The 16299-nt window shown below is 37.1% G+C and overlaps 1 protein-coding gene across 1 annotated transcript in view; it reads left to right on the top strand.

Annotated features, from left to right (window-relative positions):
* COMMD10 (COMM domain containing 10) overlaps positions 1-16299 on the top strand; it is a 217287-nt gene that overhangs the window by 34988 nt on the left and 166000 nt on the right. Inside the window, exon 5 of the mRNA XM_043570240.1 lies at positions 12800-12910. Within this exon, the coding sequence (XP_043426175.1) occupies positions 12800-12910 (111 nt within the window). The remainder of the gene's footprint in view (positions 1-12799; positions 12911-16299) is intronic.

Here is a 16299-nt window from a genome sequence, read left to right on the forward strand (position 1 = left end):
ACCATTTTTTGAAGAGATTGTCCTTTCCCCATTGGTATTTTTGGCTTCTTTGTTGTAGATTAATTGACCATGCATGCGTGGGCTTATTTCTGGGCTTTCTGTTGTGTTCCACTGATGTATGTATGTGTTTGTTTCTATGCCAGTGTCATGTTTTTTATTTCTACAGCTTTGTACTATAGTTTGAAATCAGGAAGCATGATGCCTGCAGCTTTGTTCTATCTCAAGATAGTTTTGGCTATTAGGGATCTTTTGTAGTGCCATACAAATTTTAGGATTGTTTGCTCTATTTCTGTGAAGAATACCATTGGCATTCTGATAGGAAATGCACTGAATTTGTAGATTGCTTTGGGTAGTATGGACATTTTAGCAATACTGATTCTTCCAATCTATGAGCATGGGATATTTTTCCATATATTTGTGTCTTCATTTGCTTTCATTAGTCTCTTGTGACTTTCAGTGTACAGGTCTTTCACCTCCTTGGTTAAATTTATTCCTAGGTATTTTATTCTTTTGACGCAATTGTAAATGGGATTGTCTTCTTAATTTCTTTCTGATAGTTTATTATTAGTGTAGAGAAATGTAGTAAATATGTTGATTTTTGTATCACACAGCTTTACTGACCTCATTTATTAAAATTCTAAGAGTTATTTGGTGGTTTCATTAGGATTTTGTATATATAAAATCTTGTCATATTGAGGAGGGCACCTTTTGGGATGAGCACTGGGTGTTGTATGGAAACCAATTTGACAATAGATTTCATATATTGAAAATAAATAAATAAATAAATAAACATTAAAAAATTAAAAAAAATAAAATCTTGTCATCTGAGTGACACATTTACATGTTTCTGTTGGATTTGGATGCCTTTTATTTGTTTATTTTTTTTCTTGCTGAATTGCTCTGGCTAGGGCTTTGAATATTTTGTTGAAGAAAAGTGGGAAGAGTGGCCATCCTTGTCTTGTTCTTGATCTTAGAGGAAAAACATTAAACTTTTCACCATTTAGTATGATGCTAGCTGTGGGCTTGTCATATCTGTCCTTTATTATGTTGAGGTATGTTCCCTCTGTACCCAGTCCTTGGGGAGGTTTTTTTTTTTTTTTTGCTTCTTTTTTTTTTTTAATCATAAATGGATGCTTAATTTTGTCAAATGCTTTTTCTGCATCTGTTGAAATGATAATATGATTTTTATCTTTCATTTTGTTAATGCAGTGTAGCACATTGATTCATTTGTGGGTATTGAACTATCCTTGCATCCCTGGAAAAATCCCACTTGATCATGGCATATGGTTCTTTTAATGTATGGCTGAATTTGGTTTGCTAATACTTTGTTGAGGACTTTTGCACCAATGTTTATCAAGATATTGGCCTGATTTTTTTTTTTTTTTCTTGTGGCACCCTTGTCTGGTTTTCATGGTGATAATGCTGGCCTTAAAAAATGAGTTTGGAAGTGTTCCCTCATCTTTTATTTTTGGAAGACTTAGAGAAGGATTGATATTAATTCTTCTTTAAATATTTGGTAGATTTCACCAGTGAATCCATCTGGTCCTGGACTTGTGTTTGTTTGGAATTTTTTGATTAGTGATTCAGTCTCCTTATGAGGAATTGGTCTATTAAAAAAAAATTGAATTGGTGTGTTCAGATTTTCTCTGTTTTTTGTTTTTTTTTTTTTTTTAATGTCTAATTCAGTCTTGGTAGGTTGTATGTTCCTAGGGATTTATACATTTCTTGTAGGTTGTACAATATGTTGACATTTAATTTGTTTATAGTATTCTTTTATGGTCCTTTGCATTTCTGTGGTATCAGTTGTAATGTTTCTCTTTAATTTCTTATATTATTTATTTGATTCTTACCCCCAGCCCTTTTTTGGTGAGTCTTGCTAAAGATTTGTCAATTTTGGTTTATCTTAAAAAAAAAAAAATCTAGCTCTTAGAGGGTGCCTGGGTAGGTCAGTAAGTTAAGGGTCTGACTTCTGCTCAGGTCATGATCTCATGGTCCACGGGTTCGAGTCCCGTGTCAGTGCCTGGAACTGTCAGTGCCCACTTCAGTGCCTGGAACCTGCGTCAGATTCTGTATCTCCCTCTCTCTCTGCCCCTCCCCAGCTCTTGCCACTCTCTCTTTCTCTCAAAAATGAGTAAACATTAAAAAAAATAATAATAAAAGACAAGAAATTGTAAAAAAAAAATAACTAGCTCTTAGTTTGATCTTGCTTTCTTTTTTTTTTTTTTTTTAATGTTTTATTTATTTTGAGAGAGCACAAGCAGGGGAAGGGCAAAGAGAGAGAGGGATAGAGATCTGAAGCAGGCTCTGTGCTGACAGCAGTGAGCCTGATGTGGGGCTTGAACTCCCAACTGTTAGGTCATGACCCAAGCTGAAGTTCGACACTAAACCAGCTAAGTCACCCAGGTGCCCCTGATTGATCTTTTTTTAAGTTGTCTTTTTAGTTTCTATCTCATTTATTTATTATTAAAAAAAAATTTTTTTTTAATGCTTATTTGTTATTTAGAGACAGAGAGAATGTGAGCAGGGGAGGGGCAGAGAGAGAGGGAGACACAGAATGGGAAGCAGGCTCCAGGCTCTGAGCTGTCAGCACAGAGCCCGATGCGGGGCTTGAACCCACGAACCTCGAGATCATGACCTGAGCCGAAGTCGGTTGCTTAACCGACTGAGCCACCCCAGGTGCCCCTCATTTATTTCTAATATTCATTTTTTCCATCTTTCTACTTTGAGTTTTGTTTATTCTTTTTCTAGTGTAAAGTTCTTTGAGGTAAGTTTTGTTCATTCTTTTTCTAGTGTAAAGTTCTTTGAGGTGTAAAGGTAGGTTGTTTATTTGAGATCTTGTTTCTTGATGTAAGTAAGCATTTGATACGAACTTTTCTTTTCAAACTGGTTTTGTGGCATCCCATAAATTTTGTTATGTTGTATTTTCAATTTGTCTCAAAGTATTTTTTTTCTCTTTGATTTCTTCTTTGACCCATGCGTGCTAACATTGTATTATGTTTTGATTCTCTAAAGTCTATGTGCTTTTGTTCCTTATAGAGCCCTCAGAGAGTTGTTCTTTGTATTTTGTTGAGAGTTTGTAGGTGTTGTTCATGGAAAGATTGTTTTTATTTTCTTTTTTTTAGATGCACAGCCCTTGATACCAGAAGTCACTGTTTCTTAAATTGGGAGCTTCATAGAATTAATCAGATTTAGAGGGAAAAAAAAATCATTGAAGTCAGAAGTGGTTAAAAGAAAAAATTTGTAGAGCAGGCATTTAGCTAAGCTTTACAAATAGGTTTATGTTCTTAAATTAAGCATTGAGTCAACTTCCTAATTTTTGTATTTTCATTAGAGTAAATAGAGGTATATAGTTTCTATAATGAGCCATACATAAATGAAATTTCTGCTTATGGTATTTTCTAGTTATAAAATAAATGGTGGCTTGTAGCAACAGAATATAGATAGTGTTTTCTATTTTAGCAGTTACAGCTCTAATTGTATGTATTTTCGTGATTTATTATGATAAATAATAAAATGTTTCATGAATACCTATGCACATAGTTCCTGAAACTCATTCAGGGTTTCTGAGCAGTATTTTCCTAGCTATAGATAGCCTGAAATATTAGGGTTTATTGAGTAATGAAATCAATTTAGAGGGTTTTCAAATAGCATTTTCAAAATGAAACATAATAAAGCTTATTAAAGAACTCGGCTCTGGGTAAAAATTGTTCTGTGTAACTTTAGTATATCGGTTTGCACCGTAAAAGTATTTCTTACTGTGTTGTATGGTTCAAACAGTGGCTTCTGTTTTAGAGTGCCCCAATAGTTAAAATCTGTTATAAAACTTTACCTTTTCTTTTTTGCCACTTAAAAGGGTTAATATAATCACAATTTTGGCTGAGTTTTGTGTGTGTTTGGAATGGTGGTTTACAAAGCAATTATGAGAATTTAAGTTTACGTTGGTTGTTAAATTAAAATTAGAGAATAAAGTCATTTTATACACACACACACACGTATGTATTTGTTTTTGAAGTTATTATACTTTGGACTGACATCTTAGTAACATTATCAGGTAAGAAGTAATGTTAGTGAGATGTGTAAGAACTACCATTTAAACAGTTTAGCTTGTGTTGAAAAACATTAAAAGTGTCAGTGGCTTGGGGTGCCTGGGTGACTCAGTCCGTCCATTAAGCATCCAACTCTTGGTCTGAGCTCAGGTCTTGATCTCAGTGTTGTGAGTTCAAGGCTCGTGTTGGGTTCTGTGCTAGATGTGAAGCCTACTTAAAAAAAGAAAGAAAGGAAGGAAGGAAGGAAGGAAGGAAGGAAGGAAGGAAGGAAGGAAGGAAAGAGAAAGAAAGAAAGAAAGAAAGAAAGAAAGAAAGAAAGAAAGAAAGAAAGAAAGAAAGAAATCAGTGGCTTATTTTTCTTGTGTTTTATGTTATTTTGATGATGCTTAAATTTAGGATGTTGAGGGGGCCTGGGTGGCCCAGTCACTGGAGTGTCCGACTTCGGCTCAGATCACAATCTCACGGAATGTGAATATGAGCCCACATCTGGCTTGCTGCTGTCAGTGCAGAGCCTGCTTGGGATCCTTGGTCCCCCTCTCACTCTACCTCTCTCTCACTAGTGCTCTCTCTCTCTCTCTCAAAAATAAGTAAAACATTAAAAAAAAAAAATCTAGGATGTTGATTAAGGCCTAAGGACCCTCAGATGTAAATCTGAGCATAAAATTAGAAAACAAATGTTAAAATATTTCCTGGTATGTTAATATACAGATTCTGCCATACACAAGGCAGAGTTTTATTTTAAATAGAAGCAAATGTAGTTGAGCTCATGTAAGTCAAAATCCTTCACTAGATTTTCTTGTTTTATATGTAATTAAAATATTGATGACTGTTGTATTTGTTTCTTAGTTATGAGTCTCAAAGGAATAATTCAGTACAATACTATATGATTTTCACCTATGCAAAGGGATTTTGCTTTTTCTTATTTATATTACTGCTGCCTATTAGAGACATGGCAAATAATATAATAATATGTTGTAAGCAGTGTAAGGAATTGCTTCTTTCTTGGCTTTTCTTTGTTTTTTTAGGACATTTATGTTTCTGAAGTGTATGTTTCACTTATTTTTCATGATGTTCCTTCATTTTATTTTTCTTTTGTTTCTTCATAATCAAATTGAGGTTATGATTTATTATTATTATTATTTTTTTGTCTAGAAAGCTACATAAATAATGTGGTCTTTGCAGGGTTTCACACCTAGGGCTACATGCTGGTTTTTTTTTTGCCACTTTTTGATGATGTTAATTTTGTTCTTTGGTTAAGATCTTTGTTTTCTTCCCTGCACAATTACTTTCTTTCTTCTGTAGCTAACCAGCAGTTGTGGGTGGAAACTTTGTGACTTTGCATTCCAAATTAAACTTTCCCCTCCTAGATTTAGTATCCATTGATGATTCTTAGTTGAATCAATTTCTTATAACTTGTGATTTTGATTTTTATGTAATTTGAAACTTAGAGAAAAGAAGAATTGAAATAATAACATAAGGACGTTTATATACTCTTTGCTACAGTTCACCAGTTATTTACATTATATATATTTAATTTGTAAAAAGGGTGTAATAAGAGTCCTTATCTCAAGTAGTATTGATTTTCATTGCCTCTGAGTTTCACTGAAAAGTGTGTTTTCTTGTTACTATTCTGTGTAATTGTAAAGTATTCTTTTATAATTCTCCTTATTCTTTCTATATTCCCTCTCCATTTAAGGCTTCTGAATACTGGTCATTTTCTACGAAATTTTACATGTAGTTGTGTGATGTGCATATACATAATATGAACTTAGCAATTCTTTGTACTTTTTAAATTACTCTTTAACGTGGGTGTGGGACAGATATTTTCACATCACAAAGTTCTGTAGATAAGATTCAGGAATTTAAGAAAGGCAATCTACCAACTCTTTTAGTCATGACTCTTAAACATTACCTTTCCTAGCAAAGGGCACCTGGATGGCTCTGTTGGTTAAGCATTCATTTAGCTCAGATCATGATCCCGGGGTCATGGTATTGAGCCCCACATTGGGCTTCATGCTGAGCGTAGAGCCTACTTAAGATTCTGTCTCTCCCTCTGCCTCTCTCCCTCGCTGGTGCTCTCTCTTTCTCCCTCTTCAAAAAATTACCTTTCCTTGGGAGTATTCTTTGACTCATTTCAATTCAATTCAACAGATAGATATAGAGTGCCTACAGTATTTAAAAGATAGCGTAGAAGAAACCAGGTAATCGAAATGCCTTATATTTACAATGTTTTGCAGTTTTCAAAACACCTTTGAATATGCATTTTCTTTAAAAAAATTTTTTTTAACGTTTTATTCATTTTTGAGAGAGAGAGAGAGAGAGAAAGAGTGAGTGAGTGAGCAAGCAGGGGAGGGGCAGAGAGTGGGAGGCAGAGAATCCCAAGCAGGCTCCAGGCTCTGAGCTGTCAGCACAGAGCCCGACCTGGGGCTAGAACTCACAAACTGTGAGATCATGACCTGAGCCAAAGTTGGATGCTTAACTGACTGAGCCACCCTCTGAGTATGCATTTTCTTAATTGTCATTACCATAACTCAGCAAAGTAGATATTTATTCTCATTGTATATGAAGAAACTGAAGTCTTGAAAGATTGTGACTTAACCAGGGTCCCATAGCTAGGGAGTGACAGCTTAAGCATGAACCAAAGCATAAGCTCAGTGCTCTTTTAAATTCTCCTTCACCACCTGTATATAGTGACTATATATTTATAGTGAGTATAAATTAACATATTAATTTATTATGCAAATTTTCTGACCACAACAGAGGTATTTTTTAATTTATTCACTTAATATTTATCTTAAGTGCTTCAAGGGCAGGGATAGGATCAGTAAAATAAGATCAAGGCAGTGTCTTATAAGTTAATATGAGTACCTTCCAGATACTTTCAACTAAGACAGTGATGTGTAATCAGCTCAATTGGTTAAGCATTTGACTCTTGGTTTCGACTGAGGTCATGATTTCACACTTGGTGAGTTGGAGTCCTGGGTCAGGCTCTGCGCTGACAATGTGGAGCCTCCTTGGGATTCTCTGTCTCTTTCTCTCCCTGCCCCTCCCTTGCCTGTGCGTTCTCACTCTCTCAAAATAAATAAGTAAACATTAAAAAAAAAAAGATAGTGATGTATATCAGAATGCTTGGATATATGAGAGTGGTTATGACATGCTTTTTCTTGTTTTGTTGGTGGGTCTGTTGAATGTGACTATTAAAAATAGTGGTGGGCAGGTAAAGGAAGCAAAAGCAAAAGTGAACTATCGGAACTTCATGAAAATAAAAAGCTCCCCTCTGGGACACAGCAAAGGCGGTCATAAGAGGAAAATATATAGCAATGGAGGCCTTCCTAGAGAAGGAAGAAAGGTCTCAGATACACAAGCTAACTGCACACTTACAGAGCTGGAAAAAGAACAGAAAAGAAAACCCCAAACCAGCAGGAGACAGGAGATAATAAAGATTAGAGCAGAAATCAATGCTATTGAAACCAAAAAAACAGTAGAACAAATCAATGAAACCAGAACCTGGTTCTTGAAAGAATTAACAAAATTGATAAACCACTAGCCAGTCTGATCAAAAAGAAAAAGGAAAGGACCCAAGTAAATCAAGAATGAAAGAGGAGAGATCACAACCAACACAGCTGAAATAAAAACTGCCAGAGTCCAGCTCCAGCAGGTCCAGGGGTTCCCGAAGGATGGACGGCATCAGTGAAAATAAAACCAAACTAAAATAAAAAACTAAAACTAAAATAAAAATGGACACAGACAACAACAGTGTGTTGAACTGGCCGATTTATTGTAGCAAATGTAGCATTATATTTGTTAGCGATTTTTTTGTAGTATATGTCATCTATGGTTTTCTAACATTACCTAATTTTGAAAATGTTCCTATGTGTAATCAACCTTTAAGAAATAACATGGCGATTTTCTCGTAATGTTCCCTCATACCCTTTGATTATTGATTAATTTCCTGCATTATTTCATTATGCATCTGTGTTTATCTATAATCTATTAAGCATTTGCTTTGCTGTTCTCATGAAAGGCCCCTTATCTCTTAACACCTCAAGTCCCAGGTGCCAGGAAGGGGCCAAAAGGACCTTAGAAACCCATGCCTCACACATTCTCAGAAAGACAATGCACCTAGGAATTAATGAACCATTCTGTACCTTAACCGACTAGGTTCAGTCATCATCTGGAATGCCTTCTGGGGGCCAGGTAGGCCTAGGGGTTGAAGTCACCTGTGCTCAGAGATACACTCCTTAGTTGCCGGAGTGGGGCACTCAAATCCATATGTCTCTCCTTTGTCGGCCTCCTTAGCTGGCAAGTGTATGAGGCTATCCTTCCTGTAAATAGAGGAGTCTCCATAGGGGATGGCAAGGGCTAGATGTAAGGCCGCACAGTTTCTTGCGGAACCTTATTTTCTTTCCTAATGGTTCTTTTCCCAGGGGGCCTGTCGAGGGCAATTCCCCAATCGACTGAGACAATACCCCAGGTAGTCTTAAGGCCAAATTACCTACAAGCGGGAGTCCAAGAAGCTTCACTGTCGGTGGGTTGCCTTGCAGTCACCAATCCGTCCACAGGCTGGGCCTTGCCATCAGGCTGGGATAGCTTGGCTTCCAGCAAAAAACAATAATAAGAGAATATTATGAGCGATTATATGCCAATAAAATGGGCAATCTGGAAGAAATGGACAAATTCCTAGAAGCATATACACTACTGAAACTGCAACAGGAAGAAATAGAAAATTTGAACAGACCCATAACCAGTAAAGAAATTGAATTAGTAATCAAAAATCTCCCAAAAAACAAGACTCCAGGGCTAGATGGCTTTCCAGGGGAATTCTACCAGACATTTATGGAAGAGTTAACACCTATTTTCTTGAAGCTGTTCCAAAAAATAGAAATGGAAGGAAAACTTCCAAACTCTTTCTATGAGGCCAGCATTACCTTGATTCCAAAACCAGACAGAGACCCCACTAAAAAGGAGAACTTTAGACCAATTTCCCTGATGAACATGGAATGCAGAACTCCTCAACAAGATATTAGCCAACCAGATCCAACAATACATTAAAAAAATTATTCACCATGACCAAGTGCTATTTATACCTGGGATGCAGGGCTGGTTCAGTATCTGCAAAACAATTAACTTGATTCATTGCATCAATAAAAGAAAGGACAAGAACCATATGATCCTCTCAATAGATGCAGAGAAAGCATTTGACAAAATACAGCATCTTTCTTGATAAAAACCTTCAAGAAAGTAGGGATAGAAGGAGCATACCTCAAGATAATAAAAGCCATATATGAATGACCCAATGCTAATATCATCCTCAATGGGGAAAAACTGAGAGCTTTCCCCCTAAGGTCAGGAACAAGACAGGGATGTCCACTCTCGCCACTGTTATTCAACCTAGTATTGGAAGTCTTAGCCTCTGCAGTCAGTCAACACAAAGAAATAAAAGGCATCCAAGTCGGCCAGGAGGAGGTCAAACTTTCACTCTTCGCAGATGACATGATACTCTATATGGAAAACCTAAAAGATTCCATCAGAAAACTGCTAGAACTGATTCATGAATTCAGCAAAGTTGCAAGATATAAAATCAATGCACAGAAATTGGTTGCATTCCTATTCACTAACAATCAAGCAACAGAAAGAGAAGGAATCATTCCCATTTACAATTGCACCAAAAACCATACAATACCTAGGAATAAATCTAACCAAAGAGGTTAAAAATTTATACACTGAAAACTATGGAAAGCTTATGAAAGAAATTGAAGAAGACACAAAAAAATGGTAAAAGATTCCATGCTCTTAGATAGGAGTGAAAAATATTGTTAAAATATTGATACTACTCAAGGCAATCTACATATTCAATGCAATGTCTATCAAAATAACACCAACATTCTTCACAGAGCTAGAACAAATAATCCAAAAAGTTTGTATGGAACCAGAAAAGACCCTGAATAGCCAAAGCAATCTTGAAAAAGAAAACCAAAGCAGGAGGCATCACAATCTCGGACTTCAAGCTATACTACAAAGCTGTAATCAGTAAGACAGTATGGTACTGGCACAACAACAGACACTCAGATCAGTGGAACAGAATAGAGAACCCAGAAACGGACCCACAAACGTATGGGCAACTAATCTTTGACAAAGCAAGAAAGAATATCCAATGGAATAAAGACAGTCTCTTCAGCAAGTGGTGCTGGGAAAACTGGACAGCAACATGCAGAAGAATGAACCTGGACCACTTTCTTACCCCATACACAAAACTAAACTCAAAATGGATGAAAGTCCTCAAAGTAAGCCGTAAAAGGAAGCCATAAAAATCCTTGAGGAGAAAGCAAGCAAAAACCTCTTTGATCTTGGCCGCAGCAACTTCTTACTCAACATGTCTCCAGAGGGAAGGAAACAAAAGCAAAAATGAACTACTGGGACCTCATCAAAATAAAAGCTTCTGCACAGTGAAGGAAACAGTTAGCAAAACTAAAAGGCAACCAACAGAATGGGAGAAGATATTTGCAAATGGCACATCAGATAAAGAGTATCCAAAATCTATAAACAACTTTTCAAACTCAACACCCAAAAAGCAAATAATCCAGTGTAGAAATGGGCAAAAGGCATGAATAGACACTTCTCCAAAGAAGACATCCAGATGGCCAACCGACACATAAAAAATGCTCCACATCACTCATCATCAGGGAAATACAAATCAAAACCACAATGAGATACCACCTTACTCCTGTCAGAATGGCTAAAACTAACAACTCAGGCAACAACAGATGTTGGCGAGGATGCGGAGAAAGAGGATCTCTTTTGCATTGTTGGTGGGAATGCAAGCTGGTGCAGCCACTCTGGAAAACAGTATGGGGGTTCCTCAAAAAAATTAAAAACAGAACTACCCTACGACCCAGCAATTTCATTACTAGGTATTTATCCAAGGGATACAGGTGTGCTGTTTCAAAGGGACATATGCACCCCAATGTTTATAGCAGCACTAGCCACAATAGCCCAAAGTAGGGAGCCTAAATATCTATTGACTAATGAATGGATAAAGAAGATGTGGTATATATTACACGATGAAATATTACCCAGCCATCAAAAAGAGTGAAATCTTTCCATTTGCCACAATATGGATGGAGCTAGAGTATTAAGCTAAGTGAAGTAAATAGTCAGAGAAAGACAAATATCATAGGATTTCACTCATGTAATTTAAGAAACAAAACAGATGAACATATGGGAGGTGGGGGAGAAAGAGGCAAACAAACCACAGGAGACTTTTAATGATGGAGAACAAATTGGGGGGTGTTGATGGAGGGAGGAGAGTGGGGGTGGGTTAGATGGGTGATGGGTCCCCAGGAGGGTACTTGTGATGAGCACTGAGTGTTGTGTTGTATTTAAGTGATGAATTACTGAATTCTGCTCCTGAAACCAAATGCCCTGTGTGCGAAACCAAACTAACTGGAATCTAAATAAAAATTTGAAAAAAAAATTGTGGTGGGCTGGTATTAGAGACTACACTTACTAAGGTCACTGTTCAAGATCAGTATGTTAAAGATCCTTAACACACACCATTACACTGACTTTTTTATTTAGGTGTTGTGGATTATGTCCATGTGACATCTTCCCTCTTTTTACCCATAACCTCTCAAAGGTTCAGTGCCAGAAAGAACAGAAATACATCTTTATTTTCTCATCGCATCCTCTCTTGAATAGATAATACTTCCATTGCTCTCTTTCCAATTTGGCTTCGAGTCACTGCTGTGATTCTGCTGTTGAACAGTCTTTCAAGTTAGAAGTTAGTATTCTGGTTAAGTAAAAAAAAAAAATTGTGAGACTGCCCGGCAATCTTACCAGTGTAGCTAAGGTAGTTTTTACTAAATCAGTTATTAGGGCCATGTTGTGAGAGGCATGTGACAATTGCATTTCACACATCTTTCCTAAATGGTGTTTCTCGAATTTATTGGAAATTTAATACTCCTGGTACTGAGATTCTGAGGTTAGTGAAACCAATCATGTCTCAAGTTCAGTAAACCACATTTGTGCTATTTAATATTTTAAAAGAAAACTTAAACAGTTTTAGTCTGTCTTTACTATTTTTGCCTTACCTGATTGAATTTTGCTCTTGTGTTAATTAATAAGTTCATTGGAAATGTTCTAATTAGTTTCTGTCATAACTGGGAACCATAATAAGTTAGAGTACTTTGGAAAGCATGATAACACCTGCTCACTAGTAAATACCAATTCTTGGTCTGGCTCTTTTCCAGTCTCGCTAACTGTGTCTAAATGTGTGAACCTCTTACCATCTGCGTACTTCAATTTTCCTCTAAATTAAAAAAAAAAAAAAGTCTTACCTGTATTCTATCCAGTTCAGAGTTTTGAAAGACAACAAGAGGTCATTAAAGTGTAAAATCCCTAACTGTTGAGAAAACCATTGGCTTTAAAATATACTGTTGTGAAATAGTAATATGCTATTTAAAGACCATGGACTCTTACTGTACTTCGTTGCTTAGTCTAAGACCTCTATTTTCAGAATGCAGTGTATTTGAAGACGAGTTTTACTGTTGAATTTGACAGGCCTGGCACAAGGCCAATCTCATGAGCCCAAAGGGAGAGTTTGCAGAAAACGCAGGTTGAAGGAGCCATAGAATTGACTTTCCATGAAGTCTAGGCTTATCCATGTTCATTCCTACGGGTGGGAGATTTGCTGAAAGTTGACTGTTTTCTTCCTTCCATACCATCTGATTCCAATCTGTACTTGTCTTTTATAGCTAGAGACGGTCGGATGGCAGCTTAACCTTCAGATGGCTCACTCTGCCCAAGCGAAACTAAAATCTCCTCAAGCTGTGTTACAGCTGGGAGTGAGTGGTGAAGATTCAAAGGTAAGAAATGGTACCTCAGTGAAATGCTGCATTTTGTTTACCAGGTAGGTCTTATACTTTATTGTGAGCAGTCTCTGCCCCCTGGATTGAAATTTTAAACACAATTAAATTAAAATTCAACAAGGATTAACAAATGGCTAGATCTTTGTGACAGGTTTTGAGAATCAGAGTTACTTATCCCTTTGTTATTCATTTGAAGAAATGTCTTGCACGAGCATTTCATAACCTCTTCTTTTAACTTCTGCAGTGGGAAAACTTGGTAATAGCCATACAAAATTAAGATTTTAATGATTTAGATATTTGTGGATATTTGTAGGTGTTTTGTGTTTTAAGATGCTTACATATAGTAGAAGGAATTTTGTTGTCTAGCCAATGCCTGCATTACCAAGATGATGTGAATTGTGTTTGTGTGTGTGTAACACTAGCGTGCATGAGTTTAAATCCCAGCTGTTGCAAAATGGAATTTTGGATTCGTTTATACTGCGTGATGATTTCTTTTTTAGCGTTAATTTCAGGAAGCTTGAACATCTTATCAAAGTTAAAAGAGTTGGTATGGAATTTTTTTTTTTTTTTTACTGTAGCGTATAGAGAAATATATATTTAAGATAGCAGTGAAAGATATTTGTTATCTTTTTATTGGAATCGATTATCTTTTTAAGATGGATAAAGGGGAGTGACTTTTTCCCCCTAAATAAAGGAGACTTTGCTTCTTTTTAACACAGAGAGGTGAAAATCAGGTAGGAAGATCTGAGGAAAGAGAGGTAACTATGACTGGATGTAATCAGAGAATAATTGGAGAAATATTATTGTTTATAATGGGCATTGAAGGATGAGAGCAGTATTACTTCTTTGTTAGAACTTTCGTCATGTGTTATATATCATGCGCATTTTTATCTTCCATGGTAATGGGGACCAGTACGTAGCCCAGGTTAACAAGTCTATAAAATTTTAGGCCATTGAGTTGGGTCTCACTATATATAATTTATTAATTCATTCAGTGTTTCAAAAGTATTGCATTTCACACATTTTAAGTTGAATACAGTATAAATAACGATAATATATAAAATAATATAAGTTTAGTAGTTAAGAGTTGAAGTGACTGGTATATTATGTATGCTCTACAATTTAGAAGTGGTGTAGCCTTGGGCAAGTCACTTCATCTTTATGAGTGTCAGCTTCTTCATCTGTAAACCGGGGATAACATTACCTGTTGCACGGGGTTACCCAGTGTACGGAGTGCTTATTTAGTCCGACGCCTAGTGTTAGGTAAATGCTTAAAAAATGCAGGCCGCTGCCATTTTCATCATTGTCGGCAATAAAACTTATTTTTGGCTAATGAATAAATAAATGCCTTTGTTTTAAACCAAAGCTGACAGTGAATTTATTTCCTGATGAAATGAATCATTTCCCTTTCCTTGCCCCCTTCCGCCTTTTTAGTTCTCGATCTTCTTTTTCATATCTATGCTTACTGAGACCTCGGGAGGGGAAGGGCAGCCTGGAAAGCCTGATGTTTTCTTACAGTGAACTAGGGAAGGCATTCCTTTAGGTTTGGGATAACAGTCTGGAACTCACTAGTTCCAGTGTAGACTGGAACTATTCTGAGTGAAGACACACACGCGTACGTATGTGCAGATGTACGTACACACATTCGTATGTTCTCCAAGTGGCTGTATGCCTTCACTGTTGCATTTCTCTGGACTGTCATACGTTAAGTCTGAGTAGGTAAATGGAATTGATAGGCTGGAAGGAAACTGTTGCGACCGTATGTGGGGTGTACTTCAAGCATCATTGTGTAGGCAGTGGTGGACCTTGGATGCCTGAGTCCTTCCGGCTCCTTTATTATGTCTTCAAAATACGTTTATATGTCAGTTCTATGTTGAGACAGCAGGAATGAATGAGTAATACTTCTAGTAAAAAAGTCATGTTTTTAATCTATGTTACTCAGAAAATCTCTACAGATGTGAAATCCAGCTCACTGGGAGATAGAACCTGGAGTACATTTGTATCTCCCTGTGTGTTGCTATTTTGAAGTTTTGAATGAGCGTTTGGTTATCCATATAACTTGTAGAGCTGGAGAACCATTTGCATAGACAAACAGACGATGCAAAGAAGAGCAGTGGCCTACAAAGGAAAAGGATATTTTCTTTTTTTTTTTTTTTTAAGTTTATTTATTTTGAGAGAGAGACAGAGCATGAGCAGGGGAAGGGCAGAGAGAAGGGGAGACACAGAATCCCAAGCAGGCGCCAGGATCTGACCTGTCGGCACACAGCCCGATGCAGGGCTCGAACCCATGAGCCGTGAGATCATGACCTGAGCCAAGATCAAGAGTCGGATGCCCAACAGGCTGAGCCACCCGAGCACCCCGATATTTTCATTTTGGTGCAGACTTAAGTGCACCTCTTTCCCTTGTATTGCCTCTCTTCCCTATGGCATTGTGTGGATTTGACCTGTTTCTCATATCTGCTAAAGAAGAGACACGTAATAGAGCGTATCACAGCTGTCAGCCTGGACAGACACCTGCCATCTCCAAGCGCTGTGTGTCCCAGCTCCAAGGAGCAGTTAACCACCACACCTCTGTTCTCTCAGTGAACTGCTGTTGGGAAGATGTACTTTTTCTTCTTTTCATATTCTCCCTCTCTCTTTTTGTGATCTGGTACTCTGTTCTTCGTACTCGTGTGAGACTTTGGGAATTCTTGACAGGTGGGAATATTAGATGAAAGGAACAGGAATATGGAACATGTTTTAAAAACCATGTTTGTTAAAAGAAAGGAGAACGTTTTCTAAAAAATTTTTAAGTTTGTTTATTTGAGAGAGAGAGAGAGAGAGAGAGAGAGAGAAAGAAAGCAGGGGAGGGGCGGAGAGAAAATCCCAACCAGGCTCTGTGCTGATAGTACAGAGTCTGATGTGGGGCTCGAACTCACAAACTGTGAGATCATAACCTGAGGTGAAACCAAGAGTCAGACACTTAACCAACTGAGCCACCCAGGGGCCCAAGAAGGGAGAAGTTTTATTGAAAACGATGACAAGTTATCACTGGTTAGTGTATGATGGAAAGTATCATAGAATACAGAGTTGCCATATTATGAAATTGGCATTTGTTTAAAAAGCAGAAAGCTTGAAATAAAATTCTTTTAAGTGTGTATGTTAAAGGGTATTTTTCCTGAAAGTATTCATGTATTAAAATAATTCTGAGAGGGGTGCCTGGGTGGCTCAGTCAGTTCAACATTTGACTTTTGATTTTGGCTCAGGTCATGATCTCATGATTTGTGAGATCGAGCCCCACGTTGGGCTCTGTGCTGACAGAGTGGAGCCTGCTTGGGGTTCTCTGTCCTTTCTCTCTTCCTCCCCTGCTCTCTCTCTCAAAATAAATAAACTAAAAAAAAATTCTG

This window comes from Prionailurus bengalensis, chromosome A1 (genome assembly GCF_016509475.1).
Source record: "Prionailurus bengalensis isolate Pbe53 chromosome A1, Fcat_Pben_1.1_paternal_pri, whole genome shotgun sequence".
In the NCBI taxonomy this organism is placed as follows: Eukaryota; Metazoa; Chordata; class Mammalia; order Carnivora; family Felidae; genus Prionailurus; species Prionailurus bengalensis.